This window comes from Ictalurus furcatus, chromosome 28 (genome assembly GCF_023375685.1).
Source record: "Ictalurus furcatus strain D&B chromosome 28, Billie_1.0, whole genome shotgun sequence".
Classification (NCBI taxonomy): Eukaryota; Metazoa; Chordata; class Actinopteri; order Siluriformes; family Ictaluridae; genus Ictalurus; species Ictalurus furcatus.
The window spans coordinates 13,632,596-13,660,565 of NC_071282.1; the positions used below are offsets into that span (position 1 = coordinate 13,632,596).

Consider the following 27,970-nt stretch of genomic DNA (forward strand, 5'->3'; position numbering starts at 1 on the left):
GAATGCATTGGATAAAAGCGCTATATAAGTGCAGACCATTTACCATAACATTGGTGAGAACAGGGTCTAACGTGTTTCGGGATGTACTGAATAAATAAATAATATAAATATAAACAAATAAAAAGTATGACATGTTCCGTCCATCCATCCGTTTTCCATAGCACTTATCCTACACAGGGTTGCGGGCAGCCTGGAGCCTATCCCAGGGAACTCGTGGCACAAAGCAGGGGACACCCTGGATGGGGTGCCAACCCATCGCAGGCCATAAATACATGCATATTCACACACAATTTGGAAATGCCAGTCATCCTTCAACACATGTCTTTGGACTGGAGAGGAAACAGAATACCCAGAGGAAACCCCCAAGGCACAGGGCAGAGCATGCAAGCTCCATGCACACAGGGCAGAGGTGGGATTCGAACCCCCAACGTGCGAGGCAAACGTTCTAACCACTAAGCCACTGTAGCCCCATATGCCATGTTTGTTAATTAATTTAAAAAAAAATTGTAATCATCAATAAAACACTTTGGGATATGCTGTTATCAGAAAAACGTCTTCAAGGCAGCGTCACACCTCATCACACAGGTGACTTCCACACTTGTTGGCTATATTAACGTCCAGTTCATGTCCAAATCATTTAAGGTTTCTCTTCCAGAAGAGAAACAACATGCTAAATCCACAATCGGAATTCAGTAGTGGGCTTAAATGTGAACTTTAGTCCACGTTCTGGTGTTATCCACCACTCCTTCTTGTGCCTCACCTGAATTTATCAATAGTCACAAAGACATGCTTTGTGCATTGTATAACCATAAGACTTCACTCATGGCCACTCACTCCCTTTCATGCTAATCTTACTGCCTTGTCAATCATTGACTACTCCAGGACTGTGCCTGGGCCCTTATCCCCTTGACTTCTCACAAGTCTTCATCATTGGAAATTTTGTGGACAAAGAATGAGCATGGGAATAGCGAAAACCATCTCAATATGCCACCAGTGGTATTCATTCCTCCTGCCGTGTCAAAGGATGGTTTGGACCCTAATGTCACATTCTCAGTTTTTTCTCTGTAGTTTGATGAGGTCAGAAGTCAGCATTCCAGCTGAGGACTGCCAACCCTGGTCAATAACGAGCATCACTAAGGGGGAAGAGCAGATGACACTCCACTCCAGTCGGTGTATGTAGTGAAACCGTCTGATATGTCATTGTTTCGACTTGCATGATAGACGTTTCACATAAAAAAAAGTTTTTAAAAACATGTTTGATTGTTGATATGAAGTTTTGTACGGAGACGTTTATTTAAGATTCATAGAAGGAGTCTCCAGTGCCAGTGCTTTGTAACAGTCAAAGGTAAAGCTGTAACTTTAAGTTTTCCGACAAGGAAAAGTCTTCAGGCTTTTCAGTTTCTCGGTACCATGACGCACATCCTTTGTTACCGGGATGTTCCACGACATTAAATGTAATTATAACCGGATTAAAAATATGATTATGCCATTCTTTTATAAATAAAAATGATTAGCATTGGTACAATACTTTGGTTTAAGAGGAACAAAACATTCTGGGGCTTGCTGTTATTGAAAAATGATCAACTTCAGGCCAGTAATGCCCTCACACCACCTTCACCATTCATCTCCATTCACCGTTCATTTTCCTTTAACAGCACACAGTTATGGTTTATTCCTTACGTAATATAGACAGGCCCAAAATGAGCTACTTCAAGATAGGATTTGTGATTTCCAGCAGATCATGAGTTCAAATCCCAGCACTAGCAAGCTGCCTCTGCTTGGCCCTTGAGCAAGGCTCTTGTATCCCCTGTTTAGGCTACTGAAATGGGTCAGGTAGAAAAATAGATGTTGGGCAGTAAGCCGTTAAAGGGAGATTTAGACCAGTTAACTTTATATCCTGAGAATTTTGAAAACTAGATTAATAATTTCTAATAGACAAGTTACTGAGTTCTGGGGCTCAGAAATAAACAACAATATGTTGTCTGTATAAAGCATCAATTTGTGTGCTATCCCCCGAGTTTGTATCCCAGGGAAATCACTACACACTACTGGCTGCGGCCAGGGTTTCTAAGGCTAAACAGAATAAAAGCGGCGATAGTGGCGATCCTTACTGCTTCCGCATGCCAGAGTAAAATAGTGCGATACAAGTCCATTTGTACAAACTGCGGCTTTCTGCTGTGTGTAGAGTAGGCGCATCCTGTCGTATCTAAAACGTCTAGGTTGCTGAATTTCCTCTAGTTAGTCAAACAATAATCCTCAATTTATTGATCAAAATGAAGCCACGAACGATAGATGAGAGAAGCAAAAATCCAGTTTATTGTTCAAAAAACAACACGAGATCCACTCAGTGAGACGTCCCAAAGTGATCTGAATCTAAGCACAGACTCAATGCCCTATTTATAAAGTCTTATCTTTAGGTTACGCCCAATTACTGTCCCAAACCCAATGAATTCGAAAATATTCAACAGATACTCCCACTCCCGTGTCCAGCAAGACCGGAGCTATCATAGAATTAACATCAGCCACTGACCACATAATATTGATTAGTCCTCTAATATTATCTGCCCCACTTCTCCCGTGAATAAATCATGTATTACAGAAGTGATTGCACTATCCAGCCTGTTTGCCAGTACCTTATGAAGTATCTTGATATCCACCAGAATCGGATAAATCGATCGGTAATTCTTGCATTCATACGGGTTCTTGTCTTTTTTCAAAATAAGAGTAATTAAAGCCTGTGATAAAGTAGGTGGCCTCCTTGTACATTTCCAGCAGTAATGGTGATACCTCGTCTACATAACACTTAAAAAATTCAGCAATAAAGCCGTCTGGTCCAGGGGACTTCGAGGAGGCTACGGTCCGAATCACTCTCGTCTACCCTTATAGGCGAGTCTAATTTTTGTTCCTGCTCTTCTGTCAGTTTAGGTCAATTTAGCAGATCTACAAAATTCCTAACATCCTCTTTCTTAAAGCTACAAGTGGATGTATATAGTTCCTTATAGTATTTTTTGAAAACCTCATTAATCTCATCCAGTTGTGGCCTCCAGTATTTTTGAATGAATTCAGTTGGTTCTGAGTTTTCCAAAATATAAACAGTTTAGTCATTTAAACCACTGAGTCCCTGACAACAACAAGCTGCTCCTAAAGATGAATGAATGAATGAATGAATGAATGTGGTAAATGTGCACCACACCCATATTAATGAACGTGGCCTTTCTTAGTCTCAAAAAGTGTTATATCTGATTGCCTGTTCACACCCACATGAAAGTGAAAGCCGCCCCATCTCATGGGTCCCTCGGGATCTCAGTCCTGAAGCATAACTTACTTTGTAGTTTCCATCAACATTTCCTTGTGCTAGTAAAAACAGGCCAAGTTCTAAGAATACTATCAACTGTTGGCATTGAGTTTGGTAGAGCAACAAAAACAGTACAGATCCAGGGTTTGAAAACATTTTATTTAGTGCTCTTTAGTGAAGAGGTCTTCAGTCCTCCTTTGAAGACATCCAGGGGAAGTTTATTTTCCATCACCAGGGTGTCAGAGTCTTGATGCATGCCTTGCTTGTATCTTGAAGGATGGTGGGGCAAGCCATGCTTGAGGCTCGAAGAAACCATTAGGGTGCTTGAGACTTGCGTGATCATCTTATGTGACTCTTATCTGCAAAAAGTCCACGCCTCTCTGAAATAGCTTGTGTGTCATAGTGTCCACCAGTCTACCAAATGCAGGATGACAGCACAGAGTTGAAAGATTGCCACAAGCCTGCAGATTCATTCACCCTGGAAAGCACTTGGCTGTAATGAAGAGCCACGTTCTTTGAAAGTGTTACCACCCACTGTCACACTTGGCTGGCACCGTCACTGTTGATTGTCTCAGTAGCCTTTAGTGGTATCTCTGTTTCATTTAGACTTTTATCACTGACTGGCTTACATACTGCAGCCTCTTCATCTGTGGAGTGAGTCCAGCTTGCCTTGCATAACATTTGATAATTTCCTACCTACAGTAAATGAACTCTTACTGTATCATACGACACCTAAAAGCTCAGTACCTGTTTACTATCAAGTGGAAAAACTCGGTTATGGACTGTAACGCATTTGTATGACTCAGACCATCCGCTGCAGCATTGTGTTGTCAGAGCAGGGGCAGGATGCCAGCTTTCTTATACTAAGTCAGCATCTCTTGGTGCTTCAACTGGGATTCAAACCAATAACTCTCCATATTAAGCCTGCTCCCTCTGAGCCACTATTTCTGCAGTGCAAATCATGCAGATTAAACATTGTATAACTGTATAATAGTTATAAACCTTGCAGGCCATGGTTCCTATAGAACCGGAGTCCAGCACATTTTTCCTCAGGAGTTAATTACCAGGATTAATAGGTGTGCTAGAGCTTGAAAATCACTAACCTGTGTTGGATGTGAGCCCTTCTGGACTAGGATTGATTGAGGAGCCTTGTAGACATTGTGTCATTTTAGCTCTTGCTTGATGTTCAGTCAGTTCTATCACTATCTTCATTTATTTACTGGTGCCTGCTGTATATTTACTCTCTCTCCGTTTCTTTCTGTAGTCACAGAAGTGAAAATAAGGAGAAAGTCAGGAGATTTACGCCATATAATACACCAGATGAATGGTCTGTAAGCCAGTTTCCTCAGACGCTTAATTCAGTTCTGAATCTTCTCACATTGCATTGTGAGATGATACAGGCTTCAGAAATTAAATTGTGGTGTATCTTTATTGTTTCACCAGAAGTTCAACTAAGGTTCGACTTTCCACTGGTCTAGGAACCTTTAAAGTCAGTCATCTCGGATTAGCAGCTTTTTGCAATAATGTCCACCAGTAAACTCGTCTAGCTTCCTTTTAGCATGAACTGAGAATGGAATGACCTGCACCACCATCTAAACCCAACACCATGGGACACTTCTGATCAGACATCTCTGTACCGATTAACTCCAATTACATGGCACAGATATGGCTCTCGGCCATGCATTCTTACTCTCCGGATGGAAACTGTGTCCTGTGACGTTATGTATCTGCTTTAAGCTGACTACCAACAAGCTGACACCTAAGGTCACTTTACAGTTCAAAAAGGAAATATAACAAAAATGTGTAAACCTTAAAAAAAAAAAAAAGGAGTGATTTGGTTACAAATGCCTCCAAAAGCTTTGCTCTTCAGTGCTCCAACAGTCCTAGCATTATGAAGAGGAACAATGCAGCCCGCATAGTGAGGACCGTAGGAAACAGGAAAATTTGACTTGGAGCGACAGCAACACAATAAAAAGACATATAGGAAATAGAAAAGAAACCAATGAATAGAAAAAAAAGATGGGGGGTGAGGATTGAGGAGGGTTAGTTGAAGTTGCAGAAACGAAAAGAGAGTAGATCAGGAATGAATGGTAAATGAAAGAGAGGAATAGTGTCTGTTATGTAATCTCTAAGTGAGCATTTCCTTGAAATCAAGAGCGCAATATTCTGCTAAGTGCAGTCTGTATGCAGGCCCAGTCAGCATGAATCCTGCCCAGATCATCGCTATGTCCTCCATGTATCTCTATGCAATCATTAAACCGGTACGTTCTGCTGACCTTGACAACACTGGTGAAGTGAGTAGAAAGCATGTGTTTGTATATGTAAATACAGTGTGACCATGTGTGTATGACTGTGTGTGTGTGTGTGTGTGTGTGTGTGTGTGTTTGTGTGTGTGTGTGTGTGTGTGCGTGTCAGGAGGAAAAATTGCTCCTAAGACCTTGGGATGGTTCTTCAAATTGCCCTATTAGTTAAGCTCTAACCAGACAGCTTCATAAAGGCCTCTTTTTATGTTGGCAGTTTCTGGTTAAGCAAGAATTTCAGAGCTCAGTTAACTTTACTAGATGTAAATCACGACTTAAGATTTTTTGCTTGTATTTCCTCATTTGTAAGTAGCTTTGGATAAAAGCATCTGCTAAATGAATAAATGAATACATGTAAATGTAAGATGGAGAGATATAAGTATAAGAACAGGTTAGTCTCTAAATTCTTTCATTGTCGCTATGAACAAAATGTAATGCCTGGCAGCAAAGTTGCTGAGGTCCCAAGTGTATGAACGTAAAGTGAAAAGTAATGATGACATTCAGGATTTAGTCAAGAGCAGTGTGTTAATATTATGTGCACTGTAGAAGACGGAAAGCACCTGTTACATAACCAAGCATTAATACTTATACAGCAGGCCATAGTCTACATAAGATAAGGTGAATGGCGTAAATCAGAGGTTTCCAACCTGTGGGCTGCAAATCTTGGGCTAGAATGATGACATCAAATAAACATGACATATTATGATTTCAATTTCCAGGAAAAAAAAAAAAACCTGCAATAACTAAAGATAATTTTCATAACAGTTAAATTTTTTAAACAGTTATAAAGTTTTTAACAGCCCCAGAGAATATTTAATTGCTCTGCCCAAGTCAGATTGAATATTTGCCAATAAGATGATACACAAGCTCACTGCATCTCTAGCCAAAGGGTGGTGGTGGGGGGGTTTCAAAAGGACCACAGTTTCAGAATTACACAGTTTAAGGTTTTTTTTTTCTTTCAGAATCAACTCTAAATAGATCCTACCTCCATAGTAACACATTTTTTGTTGAGAAATAATAATAATAATAATAATTGGGGTGCCAATCATTTTAAAACTGGTGCCATGGAAATGATCAGCTTAAAATAAAGCTTCAATTTTTCTGTTAAAACTATACAGCGTCCTCGGGAATAACACAAGACAGGCCGTGCTGTTATAGAAAGATAATCCACAGTGCTTCAGTGTAAATCTCAATACGTCACTGATTGCAGTGTACTTCATGTTATAAATATTTAATATATGAATTTTTGCACATTGTTCTGAAGGATGCCAATAATTCTTGGTCCGGTCTGGGCTATTGGACCTCTAATTAGATTCAGTGTACTAGTGCTGTGATACTTGGCTGCAGATTGAGCATCTCTGATGACATCATGATACAGGATTCCCTTCTGCTGAGGAGAAAACAGAGCAAAGGATGATGAAGGGATGATGCAAAGAATCAAGATACTTTTATATATACTTTATCATTTCTATACAAAGTTGTGGCAGCCAGGAACTGAAGGACTTTCAGTTCTAGTGTGGCTTTGGACAGCTTCTCGAGTGTTTGAGCTCGTCACCGTGGAGTCTCCACACATGCCTTTTTTTTCACTCATTTCTTTCTCTTCTTCCTCTTTTTTTTTTGTGGCCTGGGCAATAAGCCGAGGTCAGTTTTTATTTTCTCACCATTCAGGCTTTGTAGTGGAGCGTAATAAAACAGCGACTTTACAAGTACACACACACACGCACACACACACACACACAAAGTGTACACATTCTCTCTGGCAGCCTGCCTCATTAATTCTCCATCACCTCTGTTCATTTGTACTTCTCTGTCTGTCCCTGTCTTTTCTCTCTCTCACTATAAATGTCTCCATGTGCAACCTCAGTGTCACTAAAAGCTCTGATTTGTCACCGATTTGCAAATGAAGACCGTCAGGCCGCTGTGTAGTCTAACATAAATTGGCGTTTAATGGAAACGACATTTGATGTATTTTTGCATCTGTTTTGCATTCATTCGGTTTTCTGCCCTCGCGTTTCATTTTGAAGCGTTTATAAGAATGGCTTTCACCTCCAATAACAAAGAAGCTTGTTCTCAGCCAGCCATTGTTTACAACTAGTTAGTAAAACTGGTGAACCCATCTGGCCTAACCGATATTCAGATGACATAGTGTAACTAAAACTACCCGTAGGTAACCTTATGGCTTTTCTTTTAATCACGCTGACACATTCAAACATGTATCTTCTCATCAATGGCTTCACACTTCGGTTGTGTAAGTACATAGGCGTGAAACTGCTGAATAGCAGTGGATCCAAGCAACAGCCCATGACTGTACTCATACACTCTCAAGACCCATATCTCTGTTTCTCTCCAGCTTACACACACACACAAACCAATATAAACACCAATTTATTATATTTCTTTTTCATTATTATTATATTGAAGGGTTTGATTATAGTATTAAACTCTACTATGTATCTTATACTAGTATGTACTATGTATGCATTTAAATAGCTTTCAACATAGAAAGTTGAACACAAAATGGCATAAGGTAAAGTACACTGTTGCTAAACAACCAAAATTATGAGCATAACCTAGCTACTAACAGCGATTAACAATGTCGCTAGCTAGCATATAGCCATTAAGTCTTTTAAGCCTTTTATGCAAATGATGTACAGGCAGAATGACAGAAAAAAACAAGACCAAAGTGTCAGGAATGTCAACATTTTCCTCAGATATGTTAAAATCCTTTAAAAAGTATCCGTTTACCTTTTATTACAAAGAGCAGTTTCACCTTTTTTTTTTCCTTTTTTTTTTTTTTACTGTGAGCAGTGCCATGTACTAGAAGAACATACAAAACACACTCTCATGTTTTTCTTGAGTTGCTTGTGTGATAACAAAACCATCCCATGCACATTCCTTGCATTGTTGCCGCTTCATGCAATCTTTAAAAATGGTAGCTTTTTTTTTTTTTTTAATGTTTAAAGGTTGAAAGCATTGGTCATTCTGTGACCAGAGAGCAGCAACTATACCTCAAATAGCAGTTCACAGAAAAGTACCAGAGCAGGAACTGGAAAGATTCTTGCGATCAGGACACAATAAATAAAATCCTAGTTCAATTCAGTGGAAATTAATTCCTATATATATATATATATATATATATATATATATATATATATATATTTTTTTTTTTTTTTAAGGATATTTAGATTTTTTGCTTTTTATATGGAATATAACAGTCAATGTAAATCTTAAGGGTGTTCTGAAAATCTCCATACAAATTATGTACAGCACCTCGTCGGTTGTGTCTTCGTCAGTGGATGGTCGTGGACGTCCGGTTCTCGGTCGGTCCGCAACACTTCCAGTCTTTTTGAATTTGTTAATAGGTTTGGCAACAGTGTCGTGTGTGATGTGCTTGCCATGTTTCCTCACCACGCAGAATGCTTACTCTACTGTATGTTCACACTATCGAGCATCAAGTCGCTTGTCTTGCTCGCTTTGTCTTTTCTGGGCGTGTAGCAACAGCTACTTTCGTTTATTTTAATTCGGATGAGAAACACTAATTAGCTGTAAGTAGCTTCTAAGTCGAACTAGTTAAACATATTACAGAACGCACTAATCAGTGTTAAAATTTTGACTAATAACGGAGCGTGTGTGCTTTTTGTTTGTTCGTAGTAGAGCAGTTCTGTCATTTCGCTTGTTTCTCAGTCTCTTGTACATATGTAAGCCATTTTATTTACGTAGAACACGTGCGAGGGATGGAAAGGGACGGAAAACAGCGATTAAAGTGAATCCATGAAGGAAAACGAGCTACACAGTGACTGTAATGAATCCTGTGCTATAAAAGATGGAGGATGCTGGGTAATTGAGTTGTATCCCAGACACTGACATGTATAAACTCAGTGGGTTCATTGAGTTCACTCCAACCAAGAAGCAGGGGGAGACGGAGAAAGGAAAACACTGACTGAAATCTTCTCTTGTGGAAAACGAGCTAAATCTTGTGTGCGTGTTTATTAATGGTATAGTCACGTTCTCTGAAAAGAACGTGTACGTGAATGTTTAAAGAATTAAAGGCTTATGTGCTATAAGCTGTAATAATGGATAGCTCGTGCATGTACACCCCCCAAACCGTCCTTGATGGTTTAATCCGTCTGTGTTAATAAGGGAGGGGGATGCACAGCGGGGCTACAGCTGCCTGCTCCTTATTATCTCTCTTTCTCTGTTTTCACTCTATCCATCTATCTTTCTCTCTCTCTCTCTCTCTCTCGCTCTCTCCTATTGTTGTTCTGACTGTCTTCATTTATTCATCTGTCTTTTATTCGCTTTTTTTTATTCATCCTATTTCAATGTTTCCATTTGTCTCTCTGGTTCTTGCCATTTCTCTTGTCTTTCCTTCTCTGATTTTCTTCTCTCTCTCCACCTCACTGTCTTTATCTCTCCATCCCTCATTCTGTCTCAACATTTCGCCATTAACACAGCAGAGGACAGGCCTGCTAAAGAATCTAAAAATATCAAATATCAAATGTTATAGATGATGCAATAACAAGCACCATGCTATAGATAAAAAAAAAAGTCTACACCTTATTTATTTATACAGGCTTGTCATAATAATCATGGACATTTTACATGAACATTATGGTCCAGCTTTGGATTTAACTCTTAATCCTGCTAAGCTTTTTAATTTTTTTTAATCGTGGGGGGGGGGGGGGTTTGTTGTTGTTGTTGTTGGCTTTTTTTTTTTTTTTTTTTTTTTTTAGTAATTTCCTTGAAACCCTGATTCTTGAATTTTGTTTCCAGATCCTTAGCTCCACATCATCAGGTTGATCTAGACAGTGTCATACGCCCACACAGAGTGGCTCAAGAAAGGAAACAACAGGGATATTCAGACAAAGCCGCAGAAATCACCTCCCGACTGAGATACAATAAAGGCTCCTGTTTTGAAATGGCAAGACTTGGGAGTTTCCTTTTTTTTTTTTACCTTTAACGCAGCACAAGAACAATAAAAATAAATACGTAGAAATATGCTGGTTTTAATACTTTAGCATGAAAGACCTGGAATATTATCATTCCACATTCATACATGTACGCTGATTTATATACACCATTTATATAGTGTAGTCAGTCTGTGATGGAATGTGATGAAAAAAGAGAGATAGAAATAATGTTTTTAGGAGAAATATGCTACATTCATTTTCTAAATCGATGCTAGAGACTGCATGAGGCTTTTTCAATATGACTTCATGTTACTCTGAAGTTACTATCATTCATATCAGTGTTACATGATATTTAAATCAGTCTGTACAGGATTTCACTGAGTTTATTTTGTGGTTGTTTAAGCCAAAAATGCTCAATTTTGCTGCAAATTTTTTCAAAATGTTTACAAAATTGGGCTTTTTTGTGGAAAACTACTGGAATTGACAAAACTGCAGTTGAAATCGTCTTTTACAGAGATATTTGTTGGTAAATGAGACCTTTTAGCTGTACTCATGTTCGACGAGCATGAATCGACGAGGGCTTTAGCTGACTGCGTGTCGTGATGGCGTCAAATGATGCGTCTTGGCCCAAATCAGCTGTAATTTTGGTTGTAATTTTGCTGTAAAGTTGCCTATGCCTATCCTTTATCCGTAGTTTTGTTTATTTTTAATAATAAATGCTGCAGTCGTAGCATAGATAATATTAAAGTGCGCCTTTTCTTGTAGCTGGGGTGGTACCTTAAAAGTGCCATCTATTGATAATGTGCAGTTCCTTCCCTTTTCCATAAGATTCTCTTCCCGTCAGTCTGCAACAAGTTGATCTTTGTCTCATATGCCCATCTGATGGTCTACAGCTTGTGGTGAACCCTCTGTATTTACTGTGGTACTTGGTTGTTGACTTTGTCACAGATACGCCTACCTCTTTTAGGGTGTTCTTGATCTGGCCGACGTCTGTGAAGGGCTTCACTTTTTAGGTAAAAGATACTAAATATCTGTAAATACAAAAAGTGTATCCCTGATGGTATGTTTTTTTCCCAGAGGAAATGTACAGTTTTTAAGCTTGGGATAGTGCGGGATGTGAGAGAATGCCGTGTAAGAGGAGAGGAGAATCTGGGATCGTGGTGACATAGACGGTGTGTCCAAAATTCTGAAATGATCGCACCTGTGGAATCAAGAAGAGACACTGTGAGACTGGAGGAGACAAAATTGTTTACAGTTGATGTTTGACATCACATTCACGTGGTTTCGGACTCACTCTTGCCTCGGGCAAGCTGGCTTTTTTTTACACACCATCCTAGATGAGACTGGAGTGTCTGCCATGCATGATTTCCTCCAAATGATTTCCACAGAAATGGGCTTGCTGGTGTCCTGAATTGGCATCACATCTCTCTAATGGTTAAATTATAGAGCCTGCAGTTTGGAGTCGGGATGCCATTGTTTCTCTAATTGCTGATTGCTGGAGAATCAGTATAATGGCATACACTATTATACACTATTAGCAAGTTCCGTTCATTCCTAAGTCGCTCCAGCCTGTGTTTTTTTTTTTTTTCTTTTTTCTGAGATGCTGATATTACATCTCATATCTAGCGAAATTGTGACTTCTGAGCAGAGCTACCTGTATATGTGGAAAAAGCCATTCATCTCGTCAGAGAGTGTATTTCTGTCTAGCTCAGGACTGGCTGTTAATAGTCTTTAGATAGTCTGGATAATTAGTCTTTAATAGTCAATAGACTGCATGTGATAGTCTCGTGCCTGAATATGTGAACAAGATTATAGTCTTAATTAATGTAGTGTTAGTTTAACAGAACAGCACATTCGATTTTAGGTACATTATGGAAAAAAGTGAGCGTGAGGCTCCTATATAGGAATATTTGACTTTGTGGGTACATTTGGCTTGTCCGCATGAGGAAATATATATTTTTTTTAACCGACTGCAGCTTATATTTTTTAAAATGCCAAAATGTTTTCTTTTGGTTACTGAGGTAAAGGTTAGGATTAGCTTTAGGTGTAGCATAGTATTAAATAGCTGCATTAATAATAATGTTAATGGAAGGTCCTCATAAGCATATTAATACAGACACGAGTGTGTGTGTGTGTGTTTGTGTGTGTGTGTGTGTGTGTGTGTGTGTGTGTGTGTGTGTTCTTTACCCACGGCCTGAATGTTTCACATGTTGCTGAAACAGCATGAGGTGACTTTTCTGGGCTCAACATGAAACACACACACACACACACACACACACACACACACATGCTATCTTTGTTCAACACATTCATCACACCTCAGTCAATGCCAATATCTCTCTCTCTCTCTCCCTCTCTCTCTCTCTCTCCCTCTCTCTCTCTTCATGTCTAAATAGCAGCATGTCGCATGAGCTAATATTGCCACACTGAATGTGCCAAGCCACACACACACACACACACACACACACACACACAATATAATATACATATAACCTATATATAATTATTTGGATATAGTCAATTACATTTTTATAGTAACAACTCATTCACAGGGACTTGTAAGACTGACGAGAAATGGATTTTGTTATCTATTGACGATGAACTGGTGAAGCTTTCTTAATCAGATATTTATTTAACACTTATGACAGAAGTGTTAAATAAACTGTTGCGGGGCAAATCTTTACGACAGAAGGATTTGCACTTTGTAATGCGTCAATAATGTCACATGCTGCATTTTTTCGTCTTGTTAACATCAAGAGAGAGAATAAAGACGGAGGCTAGTGAGGGAACAATTGTTTATAGCCACCATACAGTAAGTGATAATAGGAACTTGTTCTGTGGATGTTCCACAACATCGAACATAATTATAAACATAACTATACAACGTGCCATTCTCTAATTAATAAACAAATTTAATTGTTGGCAAATTGTGCGGTATGAGAGGAATAAAACACTTCTGGACGTGCCCTTATAGGAAAATAACTTTATTACGTAGCATACGTTTGATATTAAACCACTAGCTGTCACACACCTCCTCTTTATGTTTCTTCCTTTCTGACTATACAGTGGTGCTTGAAAGTTTGTGAACCCTTTGGAATTTTCTATGCTGTATATCTGCATAAACATGACCTAAAACATCATCAGCTTTTCACCCAAGTCCTAAAAGTAGACAAAGAGAACCCAATTAAATGAATGAGACAAAAAATATTATACTTGGTCATTTATTTCTTGAGGAAAATGATCCAATATATCATATCTGTGTGTTGCAAAAGTATGTGAACCTTTACTTTCAGTATCTGGTGTGACCCACTTGTGCAGCAAAAACTGCAACTAAACATTTCTGGTAACTGTTGATCAGTCCTGCACATAATATTTTTGTCCCGTTTGTTTTATTCGGTTCTCTTTGTCTACTTTTATGACTTGAGTGAAAATCTGATGATGTTTTAGGTCATAGTTATGCAGAAATATAGACATTTCTGTATCTGCAACACTATATCTGTAACTCCACCTCTCTGTCTTTGTCTTTTTCATTGTTGATCCATGAATACCCTTTCTGTGCTCAACACCAAACAGAGTATCTCTTCAGTCAGTGTTCTCTGTCCTCTAATGTTTACAGTCAACTGTGACATCCAGGGGCGCCAACACTTAAGATTTTCTTAATTAAGCGATTGATTTTTGATACCTTTTTCCCAAATAAATTTGACCATGTGAAAACATATGTAGCAATAACAGTGGCTAATCAATAGGACTGCATGATACGAGCTTGTCACGTCTCGAGACGTAACGAAGATAGGACGGATGCAAATGCAGTTTAACAGTTTGTTTAATGAGAAACACAGGCAGGTAAATCCAAATCGTAATCCACAAACGTAATCCAGAAATATGCAAAGGTCAGGCGATCGGCAAACAGGCATACACGGGGCAAAGCAGGAGTCAAGGTCGCGGTCACGGAATACACGGTCGATATACAAAACAAGAAACATAAACTATAGCGGGAACTGGGAGCGGAGAAACCAGCGTGGACTAAATGCAGTAATCTAAACATGGAACATAACAAGGACAATAACTAAGACTATGACTATGACTGTGATTAACTATCCTATGGAATCTAAACTAATCTAATCTAATAATACGTAAGTAATTTAACTAATCTAATTTTCTGTGCCGTGTGCTGGGAGGCACGAGGTAAATATAAGGAAACTGGGGTAACGCAGAGGAAACCCCCGAAGCACAGGTAGAACGTGCAAACTCCACACACACAGGGCTGACACGGGGGGCAAACATGGAGGATAAAAATGGAAAGGCTATTTGAGTGAATGTGAAAAACGTCTCAGAAATGTCTCCACATGGCAGACTGCCTCTGCTGAAATATCTCTGATGTCACTGTTAAAGACTTGAGAGAGGATTTCCGTTTGAAATATGATCGTTCAGACACTTCACAGCGATAAACTAGCTAGGAAATGATTGAGCAATTGAGTTTACATCCGTTCCATGCTAGGCGCCAGTTTCACACATTCAGACTTCCAAGTTTATGACTAGACCGTGCTACATGCTTCGATTTTTACCCAGATGCATATGAGCAAGGGCGTCGAAGTGGGGGAAAAGTGGGACTGACTACCTCATTTAACCATAGTAAAGTAATTGTAGGCTACAGTATGTTGAGAAATGAGGATTTAAATGTTGTATGAACAGTTCATTAGTGACTACACGGGGCTGTGATTTTCCGGAGGGGGGGGGGGTGTTCAAATTGCAATCTCTTCATGGGGCCCTAAATTCTTAGTGGTGCCCCTGCATACAAGCAACTTAAATAACAATTAGCCTGTAATACCCTGTAAAACCCTGAAATAAGAGTCTCTGATATTTTATTGCTTCATTGTGAAAGGTCTGAAAAATTGCCTCTTGAACTTTCCAGGCCTAATGTAGTGTCTTGTTCATCAGTCAGATCAATATCACTTGCAGCTAAGTGACTTAGAGGATTTACTGTAACTGCAACTTGAAGTGAAGTTAAACTTTATTATAAACTTCATACAAGGTTAGCAAATAGATTTCTGTGGACATGTTGGAAATTAGATTTAATGTCCATGCGTAGTGGGTCTCATTATCTTTCAACTGCTGCAGCCGGTATAAAGTGTGTGTGTGTGTGTGTGTGTGTGTGTGTGTGTGTGCATGTGTGCGTGTGCTTAAATAAGGATCTAAATTAATCTAGTAGCATTACCAGTTTGTCAGGTGTAAATGTATAAGTGACACTTTAGGCATAATAGATGTGACGTTGTTTTAGGTGTGCGTGCGGGCATGCATGCGTGTTGGTGTGGGTTTTTTAAAGCTGTCAGTATGAATTTTAGTTTGAGTTAGTTTCCATAACATACAAGGCAAAACGGCAGGGAAAAGGGCTGTCATTTGTCCCCGGTTATTTCAAGCACACTTTATTTTCATATTTTTTGCATTTAACAACCATTAAACAAATGACGTATCCTGAAAGTTATATTACATATAAGTAGTTCATTTCCAACAGGCGCATATTGGAACTCCTTTTCCATCTCATATGAATCGGAAATGGCATTTATTATCGTGCTTGTAGCTTCCTTAACGTCGTTATGTTATACCTTATGTATAGTAAATAGGAAGCCGTTTGGGATTCTTGCAATGCAGCTGAATTAATAAATTAACGTGAAAAATCCATCTAAATTTTAGAAGAAATATACAGAGATGTAAAAAAAAAGTATTTGCCCCATCCTGATTTCTTGTGTTTTTGTGTATATCTCATACTAAATTGTTTCAGAAATTAAAATAAAATCTAAGATAAAACAAAGGTAACCTGAGTAAATGCAAAATACTGTTTTTAAATGATAATGTTATTTATTGAAGCAAAAAAATACCAACTGGGCCTGTGTGAAAATATATTTGCCCCCATAGTTACCTATTCCCCAAATCTATGAAACTGCATTCATAATGGGGTTCAGCTGGACTAGATGCGACCAGGCCTGATTATTGCAAACTCTGTTCAATCAAATCAACACTTAAATAGAACTTTTTCAACAGCATGAAGTTGGTTAAAAGGTCTTACTCAGTAACACACTGTGGCAAAGTTGAAATAAATTCCAGAAATGATGAGGAAGAAAGTGATTGAAATGCATCAGTCTGGGCAGGGTCACAAAGCTATTTGAAGGCTCTGGGACTCCAAAGAACCATCCATTATCATTAATGAGATCCATTATCTCCAAATGGAAAAACTCAGCACAGTAGTGAACCTTCTCAGAAGTGGCCGACCTTCCAAATTTCCTCCAAGAGCACAGCGACTACTCATCCAGCAAGTCACAAAAGAGCCAAGGACAACATCAAAGGACCTTCAGGCCTCTGTTGCATCAATAAAGGCAACTGTTCATGACTCCACTATCAGAGACACTGGGTGAGTGTCCATGGAAGAGTGGCGAGATGAAAACCACTGCTAACCCAGAAGAACATTAAGGCTCGTCTGAATTTTGCCAAAACACACCTTGATGATCCTCAAACCTTTTTGGAGAATGTTCTGTGGACTGATGAGTCGAAAGTGGAACTGTTTGGGACAGGCGTCCCGTTACATCTGACATAAATCAAACACAGCATTCCACAAAAAGAACATCATACCTACGGTCAAGCATGGTGGTGGTAGTGTGATGGTGTGGGGATGCTTTGCTGCTTCAGGGCCTGGGCAACTTGTAGTAATTGAGGGAAACATGAATTCTGCTCTCTACCAGAAAATCCTAAAGGAGAATGTCCGGTCTGTAAGTCGAAACTCATGTGCAAATGGATTATGCAGCAAGACAATGATCCAATGCATAGGAGTAAGTTCACCTCTGAATGGCTCAAAAAAAGCTAAATTAAAGTTTGGAATTGAGCGAATTGAGATGTCATGGCAGGATATTAAACGGGCAATTCGTGCTCGTAAAACCTCCAATGTGGCTGAACTAAAGCGCTGTGAAAGACTGCGCTGTGAAAGACTGATCTCCAGTTATCTGTATCGTTGGTTGCAGTTATTGCTGCTAAAGGTGCTAATTTTAAGTTAAGGGAGCAATTAGATTTTCACATGGGTGATGGGTGTTGGATAACTTTTTTGCTTCAATAAAATTAATTAATTAATTAAAACGGTATTGTGTTTACTCAGGTTGCCTTTGTTTTATATCGTATTTCATTTGAAGATCTATGACAAATTAGCATTATATATATATATATATATATATATATATATATATATATATATATATATAATATATACACACACAAAAACTAATGCTAATGTTTATGCTAATGTTTGTCCTGTGTGCAGCAGTATACAATCTTTTAAGCAATAAAAAGTCTTAAGCAACTTGTAAGGTCGCCGATCCGCCCTAATGTTTGTGTGTAAGTTTCCGTGCACACGTGTGTGAATGGTGTAGCTAATCACGGCACTCCCTTTCTTCGTCACTGGAACATAACCGTTTTATGATCCTCCTGTCACTTCCAGCCTCTGCAATCGATCAGGTATATGTCATCGACACAAAGGTCAAAGACACACACAGGAAGTGGATCTCTGTGTGTGAGTGAGTTGTGTACGACATTGATCAGAAAGAGTGTGTCTTCACTGAAGGTCCTGCCAGCAGGATCCCTCTCTCTCTCTCTCTCTCTCTCTCTCTCTCTCACACACACACACACACACATGCATTTAGCTAGAAGAAGTTGTATTCTAGCAGTTTGTCTCCAGCGTGTCTCCTCTTGGCGTGTTGGCATGTGTGCACGAGACGTTGCCATGGTGCGCATGTACAATGTCTTTGTTTTTACTCGGACACTGTGCACCACTTGTGCTGTGGGATGTTTTCTTGGACATTTTTCTGATTGGTCTGCGTTTCTCTTCTTTCTTCTCCTCCTCCTCCCTTTTATCTCTCTGTCTTTCAGAGAGCTTCAGCTTCTACGTTCTCTGTTCTCTCACTTTGTGTTACCCTTTCAGGGTTTTCTTATTCGCACTTTCAAATGTATATGTTAATGAATTCAAATATTAAGTATTATTCAAATTCATGTGAATATTAATGAGCCTGTCATTGTTATTCCATTTACACTGGCTGCATATTAGGTTCTGCTAATATGCATTTTAAACTCTTTATACTTTGGCACCGGTGTATCTTGCTGATGTCATGTAACAGTATAGCCCATCCCAAGCACTTCATTCACTTAATCTCCAGGATCACTCATAGCTCAGTTTCTGGAAGATGCTTCTCTTACATCACTCTTAAATTCTGGAATAGTGTTAGTGAACATTGAAATCTTGCTGGACCTGGCCTATGAGTAGTTCTTGTGTCTTGTATTGTGTTAAATACACTTTCTGGTTTGTAGTTATTCTCATAAATTTATAATTATTTTACTAATAATGAGTTGTCTTTAACATACAGTATCTCACGAAAGTGAGTACACCCCTCACATTTTTGTAAATATTTGATTATAACTTTTCATGTGACAACACTGAAGAAATGACACTTTGCTACAATGCAAAGTAGTGAGTGTACAGCTTGTGTAACAGTCCAGCCCAATTTGGACATTTTCACTTAGGGGTGTACTCACTTTTGTTGCCAGTGGTTTAGACATTAATGGCTGTGTGTTGAGTTATTTTGAGGGGACAGCAAATTTACACTGTTACACAAGCTGTACTCTCACTATTTTAATTGTAGCAAAGTGTCATTTCTTCAGTGTTGTCACATGAAAAGATATAATCAAATATTTACAAAAATGTGAGGGGTGTACTCACTTTTGTGAGATACTGTAAATATTGTAATGTTTTTAATACCCATCCATCCATTTTCCATACAGCTTATCCTATACAGGGTCGCAGGGAACTTGGTGCACACCCTGGGCGGGGTGCCAGTCCATCGCAGGGTGCAATCACAAACCCGTTCACATGCTATGGAAAAAAATCAGCCTACAATGCATGTCTTTAGACTAGTGGAGAAAACCGGAGTGCCCAGAGGAAACCCCCAAAGCACACGGAGAACATGCAAACTCCACACACACTGGGCTAACCACCAAGCCATCATTCCCTAATGTTTTTAATATTGTATACATTTATCAAGCACTTTTTGAAGTCAAAATAAAAAGTGCTATATAAAATAAAGATTATTAATTCATTCGTCTTTAGTAACCACTTTATCCTGGTCAGGGTTGCCTTGGATCCCAAACCTATCCCGAGAACCCTGAGGTGGGAATAGACCCTAGCTGGGACCCCAGTCCATCACAGGGCACACACACACACACACACATACACGTTCACACCTAGGAGCAATTTAGAGAAGCCAATTCACCTAATGGTGTGTTTTACAGTGCAGTAGAAGGAAACCAAAATACCTGGAGCCAAAAAAACTTCACACCGACAATAAATCAAATACAGAATTAAATTCTATACTCTAATTCTTTGAGCGAACAACAATTTGACTTCTGTATTCCAGCCCATTACTATTCCGAATACGATTTGTTTGATGAGTGGTTAGATCTCAAGGGCATATTTCAGTTGTATTATTTATGGTAAATTAATTTACCTAGTAACAAGCTTATTAGAAAAAAAAACATCCTTATAGAAATTAAATGGGGTGAACTGTTGCATGACATTTTCTCTGGTTTCAGATACTGCCCATCTCCAGGGATTTACACTCACAACAATCTGGCTGATTAGATAATCGCATGAATGAGCAGTGGTACAAGTGTCCCTATTAAAATGGCCAGTGAGGTGTATACACTTTTAGTATACATTTAACCCTATTAAACAGACAAGGACTCATTCATTTCCCTGCTTCTGAGCTAATGTGCAGGGGAAAGAGGTTACTGAAGTTGAATCAATGAACCAGTGAATGACACACTTAACCGAGTGGAAATAACCTATCGTATGCTTGTTATATTGAAATTGCTGTAAGCATTGGAACAGGCCAGACTGGAACATTTGTTGGAGATGTGTTCACGCGAGTGTGAGTGAGAATACAACCTGTATGGACCCTGATGTGTGGGTACACACAGTTATTCACACGCAAGCACACTGTGAGCTAATACTTTAACACAACACAAGCTGCTAATTATAATGCGAGTGTTTGGAACAGCTCTCTACAACACAATATCACACCACTGAGTCACGGTGTGTGAGTGGGATATGTGTATGCGTGTGTGGGGGAGAAGAAAGTGCTATCGTCATGGCGTATTGGACATAGAGTCAGAAAGCTGGGAAAGCTATATTTACAATGTAAGATGATGCCATTGTGAGTCTATTGTAAGGCTGTGGGTTTGTTAGACGGCCTAGTTTAATCCTTAAGCTGCGAGGCAGGATATGAACTCCGTAAACTGCCCAATTCTGTTCATGTTTTTATGGAGTTTTTCCCAATCAGATTATTTCCTGTTAAAAATGGTTTAAGGATTATTTTGGGTTTTTGTGTTAACCATATACAACACCACCGCAAATGCTCATAAAAAAAATACACAGAATGGTACAAAGAAGGGGCGCAGGGTGGCTTAGTGGTTAGCACGTTCGCCTCACACCTCCAGGGTCGGGGGCTCGATTCCCACCGTGGCCCTGTGTGTGCGGAGTTTGCATGTTCTCCCCGTGCTGCGGGGGTACTCCGGTTTCCTCCCCCAGTCCAAAGACGTGCATGGTAGGCTGATTGGCATGTCCAAAGTGTCCGTATTGTATGAATGTGTATGTGAGTGTGCCCTGCGATGGATTTGCACCCTGTCCGGGGTGTACCTCGCCTTGTGCCCGATGCTCCCTGGGATAGGCTCCAGGTTTCCCCATGACCCTGAAGGAAGGATAAGTGGTATAGAAGATGGATGAATTTTTTGGTACAAAGAAGGCGGGGCATGGTGGCTTAGTGGTTAGTGTGTTTGCCTTGTACCTCCAGGATTGGGGGTTTGTATCCTGCCTCCCTCCTGTGTGCACAGAGCTTGCTTGTTCTCCCCATGCTTCGGGGGCTTCCACCGGGTACTCCGGTTTCTTTCCCCAGTCGAACAACATGCGGTGTAGGCTGATTGGCATTTCCAAATTGTCTGTAGTGTGTGAATGGGTGTGTGTGCGATTTTTCCCTGTGATGGGTTGGCACCTGCCTTGTGCCCCGAGTTCCCTGGGATAGTTTCCAGCCCCACCCCAACCCTGTGTAGGATAAGCAGTATGGAAAATGGATGAATGGATGGCACAAAGAAGCAACACTGAGGCTGATTTCTTTCTAGCTCAGCCTTTTTTCTCTAAAATGTCTTTGGTGGAGAAACTACAAGTAGATAGACTAAGCACATATTTTTCAATCAAAGTTTAAACAAAAGTACAGGAAGGTAGATGGTTAACATGAAAGAGGTTAGAAATCATGAATGCAGCCACCTAGCTGCTTTCACGTGTGTGTGTGTGTAATAGTTTGCCCTCATCATTCTTATTTAGCCATAGAGGAAACCTTGTAATATAACACATTGCTCACCATTGAAAGTTTGTCGAGCTATTTATGCATATTAGATATTAATGAACTCTTCCATCTAATTTCACCATGTTCACTGCTAATTGCTACACCCAGTTGCTACCTCACCTCTTCCAGCTAGCATAAGATGCTACACTGAGTAATATAGCAGAAATGGCACAGCTAGTCCCTCAAGTTTAAAATGAGCTTTAGCTTTTTTTTTTTTGCTCTGATTTAGCTGCCTACTTTAACACAGAAGCTCCAGGCTGATCACCAATATATATTTTCATGTTTAAAACCTGTTAAAGGTGTGAATGTCTGCCACTATTCACCTCCTCTGCTAATTCCTGTTTTTTATCATAAGGAGAACTTTTCACACATAAACTGCTGTGCTAACATGCTGTATGTACTCAGGAAAAGAGTCTGAGTGATCAATAAATGTGCATTTATTTCATAAAATTTATGTCCGTGATACAGTACCTGAACAAAATGAATTAGTATACTGCTAATTCACAGAACTATTTTTGCTAACATTGCTGTTGCTGATGCTGTTGTTGACGATTAATTTACCACAGAAGCGCTTGCTAATAGTAAAATGAAATAAGTAAACAGGGGTGTGTGTATATATGTATATATATATTCAGTATACACATATGAATGTTGATAGTCGCAACATGTCTCAAAAAAGTTGGGACGGGGACAACAAAAGGCTGGAAAAGTAAGTGTTACTAAAAAGAAACAGCTGGAGGTTAATTGGGAACAGGTCAGTAACATGATTGGGTATAAAAAGAGTATCTTAGATACTTATATTAATGTTTTCTTTTTTCAATAAGTGGCACCAAAGATCACCATATCAATAATCTCCTTTTTTACACTCTTGTAAATAAATGAAAGAACTCCCCTGTGGTACTGTTTCTTTTCTCTAGAGAGCCAGTCTGTTTTAATTTGCGTTTCTAAACAGTGGCCTACTATTAAACTCGATCCAAACTTTAATTTGCCCATACTGATCTCTTCCCTCCCTTCTCATTGGTCTCTCTTCTACTGTTTTTCTTTCACTCTGTCACGCTTTTTCGCTCCATTTCACTTTCAGATGGAATTTGTGTATTTGATCTGCTTAATGACCTGAATACGTTCCAAGATGTTCAGTGTACTAAAGCTGCATGGTGTTCTGCTTGATTGTGTATATCTCGGTGTTTGTGTGTTTCTGTGGAGATAAGCTGATGTGTTAGGCATCCAAAAAGAAGTCAGTGTGTATCTCCATTTCTCGATCTGTTATCTGTAGTGTTCTTTGCTTCTCAGTATGTCTGTAAGCTTGCAGAGTTGACAGAGAGTGCTTGAGAGATTGAAAGAGACATCTCTCTTGTTGCAAATCCAAATCTTTTACAGGAAGCCAAAGCAAAAGAGAATAAATGGCAGTTGTATTATAACTGCCTTTGACAATATTGCATGGTATTGGCCTGGAAACCCCCAGAACAGAAATGAGTAGATGAGAAAAGAGAAATGAGGGCTGACTGAAAATAAATAAATGAATCAATAAATGTGTGAATTACATTTTTCAAGGCCACAGCTTTTGGCATCACTGTATTATTCAATATATTATTCTGTCAAGGATGGTGGATATAATAAGAATTGGAAATTACTTGAATATGGCTAAAAGACGCTAACGTGCATATCCATACACATATACTGTATGCTAATCAGTCTTGTGTTGTACAATAACTGAGAGTTTAGATTAAGATACTGATCTAGTCTCAAAGGAGTATCAAACTACTCTCTACTTATTGTAGCTTTACTGATTACCAAAGATAATAATTTTATGGTAATAACAGAAAAAAAATTATTTCCTTGACACAAAAATAAAGAAAACAAATTGTTTACTCCATACTGGCAACGGAAGCCAAAGGTAGAGGTGTGAATCATTGTGTGAACATTGTCTCAAAGCAGTTTTATAGAAACATATATGTCGTTGGACAGGTTACAGATTTTAAGTGTGTGAATTTATCCCTATTGTGCGAATCCGATGGCGACGGCGGTGAGGAAAAACTCCCTAAGATGATATGAGGAAGAAACCTTGAGAGGAACCAGACTCAGAAGGGAACCCGTCCTCATCTGGGTAACAACGGATAGTGTGAAAGTAAAAGAAAGTGCATTATGGTTTTTACATGAAGTCTTTGTTGAACTAGTCCACTGTTCACTAAAGGAGACGTGAGTACAAATTTGTATGTGGCAATTGCAGTCCTAAGGCTATAGTAGCAACCGTAGTCCCAGCAACCACAGGCTCACAATGTTTATCAAAACCTAAAAATCTGATCATTAGAATTAAAACTGAACTGCTAAGGTTGCATTAATCGCTTAATTTCACACATTGAGAAATATGATAGGTAAATCAGGATGGTCCTGATTGCTGTGGACTGATGAGATTTGCTGCTACTTTGTTTCCACAGAGTGTTAGTCTTGAGGTTCACAGGTAAAATATTTCACAGAGTGTAAAGCGGTAGGGCACGTTGTTGAGAGGTTTTTTTTTTTGGCTGTCAGTTTAGTTTCAGGCTATTTCATTAGACATAACTTTGATTATTTCTTTCTAAATAATACTTTATTCTGTGTTAATGGTTGCTATCATACTTCTAGTTTGCTTTTAAGCCATATTGATCTTTTCATGTTCAAACTGTTCTGTGTGACCTGGAGGTGCATTTGCAAAGCCTTACCTCTGAATAACAAATGGAGTTTGCCTCGTCATTTAAAAGAAAAAGATACAATGGATGATTTTTTAAAACTGTACAAGCGTCCTGGTGTAGCTTCTTAATAGAAACTGTTGAAACCTACAAACTTTTTTTTTTTCAGCAGAAATGGAACCTTCATACACCTATCTATCTATCTATCTATCTATCTATCTATCTATCTATATATATATATATATATATATATATATATATATATATATATATATATATTTCTAACTTATTCATTATTATAAGAGTTTTATTATTATTATTTAAAAATTTAGAGTTATCTCTTTTATTAACTTTTGATTTAATTTTCTGCAGTCATTTCTCTTCAAAATTGTTATATAGTTGATACTTACAGTTGTTACTATTCAAAATGTATAGGTTATATGTAAAAATTCTAAGATCATAAGGAAAATGTTTGAGTCTGAGATAAGTTTTAAAAATAATAAGTTAGAATGACGAGATAATAAAAATAATTATATATTAAGTCAGAATTTTAAAATAATATGTCAAAATTTTGACAAAAATGAAATACTGCTGCTGTCACAAAATAAATGTTATGCATTTTGCTTTTCTACAGAAAAGAAAAATTCTTCCATACTGTAGTCTTGCAGACTCGGGTGGTGGGGGAGGCGGGGTGGGATCAAATGATGCGCACCACCAGCATCCAACCAGTCAGAACAAAGAGGCATTTCTACTTGCAACTTAGTTGTGTTGCCAGTCGATTCAGAATCACACTAGCGTCCAAGTGTGCACATTTGTTTTAGATCAAAGAAATGCTGTATTTGTTTGTATTGAGCTGTAAAACAGTCATCCTCATTGACTATACCTTTATTAGTTTTAGATTTGCATTACTACAAATCCACATACTTATATAAAATATTAAATATTCCTCGCTCTATTTCTCTCTGCAGAAGCTGGCAGCTGAGTGTCAGAGTGCGGGCTACAGCGGGACCCTGATCCCATATAAATGTGACCTGTGCAACGAGGAGGAGATCCTCTCCATGTTCTCGGCCATAAAGACCCTGCTTCAGGGGGTGGACGTGTGTATCAACAACGCCGGCCTGGCTCACAACGAGCCTCTGCTTAGTGGCCGCACTGAGGGGTGGAAGAACATGCTCGATGTAAGACATACACGTTGTCTGTTCAGTTTAATGTAAAAGACATTTTAAACAAGTCACAATAACCTATGTTCCTGTGTCAGATAAATACCTTAAAACATTACTAAACCTTTCAAAATCTACATCACTACAAAAAAACAAACAAAAGCTATTTCACTATACACTATACACTTTACTTTGAAATATAATCTACATCTCTATAATATGTAAAAAGCTTATTTTTACATTCATGTGTGAATCCATTTAACATCTAGTGCTTGGGGGGGAGCAATGGGGGATTAACGGTTAAGGCTTTGGGTTACTGAACAGAAGGTCAGGGGTTCAAGCCTCAGCACTGCCAAGCTGCCACTGTTGTGCCCTTGAGCAAGGCCCTTAATCCTCTCTGCTCCAGGGGCGCTGTATCATGGCTGACCCTGCGCTCTGATCCCAACCTCCTAACATGCTGGGATATGCGAAGAAAAGAATTTCACTGTGCTGTAATGTATATGTGACCAATAAAGACTCATCATCATCATCATCATCAATCTTTTCCATGATTTTCCATCATGTGATATAAAAAGTGTACATTTTAGTCCCATAACATTTACAAAACCCTGTTACCTGTACACATCCATCCCTATGAAATATTTGGTATATTCCACAAGTCACATGTTCACCAGATTTTCTGAGGATAATGAGAAGAAGAAAATAAGTTCTAGAGTCTTTATTCAATGATACTGCGATATTGACTGATGAGGCCACATACTATTGGGTAAATATGACTATTAACCCAAAATATAGATTAAAAGTAAATTATTAATTTGGGGGGAAAAACATTTGATGTAAATGATTAGAATGTCCTTAATGTCCTCATACCATTAGCATTGTATTCTAGACAGAATAGGATTTTATAGGATTCTCTTGATGGCAGGTGTGTGTGTGTGTGTGTGTGTGTGTGTGTGAGTGTTTATACATAGGAGTACAAATATGAGATGATCATATGACAGGTACAAAAATCACAGTTTTTTTTTTATATTTACGTACACATTTATTTTTATTTTTACCTGACATGAATATAATAATATTCTGTAATATGAAATCATGTCAATATTGTTCCATTTTTTAGTACTTATTTTAAAACGGGTCATTTTCTTCAGAAGTATACAGAACATATGTTAGGTGTGTAAACTCCAAAGGCCTCAGGAAAAGAGCCTGAAGTTACCCCACACTACTGTTTGACTCCAGAGGCCTCTGTATTTCCGCTTTATTGTCTGAGCGTTAGGGCTTTCCTCATACAGTGTGATTCATCGAGCTTTGCACCATCCATTATTCACCAGAAACGTCTCCCATTCAGCAGCTAAACATTTCCCATGCCTGTACATTTGTTGCCATGGCTAGCATTCTTACAGTGTGTGTGTGTGTGTGTGTGTGTGTGTGTGTGTGTGTGTGTGGATTTTAGTGCCAACTTTCTTTTTCTTTCATTTAAGCCTCACAAATCAGAACGAGGGAATAGTGCCATATTTACCAAAATGAAAGAGAAATTAGGGTTCCAGCTTCTATCCGGATCTCAGGTTAGGTTCTTCCAGTGTCTGTGTGAGTTTTTTCTGGGTTCTTTGTTTTTATCCCATCTCCCAAAAATATGCCGGTAGTTTGATTGGCTAGACTAAATTGCACCTAGGTGTGAATGAGTGTGTGAATGTGTGTGTGAGTATTTGTTGTGCACAGTGCCCTGCGATGGACTGACATACCATTCAGGATGTATTCCCACCTCACACCAAGTGTTCCTTGGATAGGTACCTGATCCATTGCGACCCTTCCTTTGAGACACGTGAATCCAGCCAACTGCATCTTTTCACACTGCTGCTCATGTTGCGTAATGTACACGGAGGAAACACTATCTGCCCTTTTCTGCATACCATAAGGCCATAGTTAGCTAGTGTCGCTGTGATTGACAGAGGCGAGAGAGAGAGAGTAAAAAATCCCTCCCACCAGAGAGCACAGCCAATTTTTTTCATGGATGGCTTTGTCATCATCGGGATTCGGACTCTTTTGATGATAGGGTGAATGCTTTTCTGTTGTGCCACTCTGGAGCATTAGTTACACAATTTTCTGAAATTTATTCCAGCCCTCTGTTTTAATATTGTCCTTAATGTTAACTTCCCTTCACCGTCTTGAAAGATATCAAATCGAACTTGTCCTGTTTCACCTTGTTAGTTTAT

The 27,970-nt window shown here is 38.9% G+C and overlaps 1 protein-coding gene across 1 annotated transcript in view; it reads left to right on the forward strand.

Moving 5' to 3' along the window:
* Nucleotides 1–27,970, forward strand: part of dhrs11a (dehydrogenase/reductase 11a) — a 32,333-nt gene that overhangs the window by 1,493 nt on the left and 2,870 nt on the right. The window contains exon 2 of the mRNA XM_053618291.1: nt 25,566–25,775. Within this exon, the coding sequence (XP_053474266.1) occupies nt 25,566–25,775 (210 nt within the window). The remainder of the gene's footprint in view (nt 1–25,565; nt 25,776–27,970) is intronic.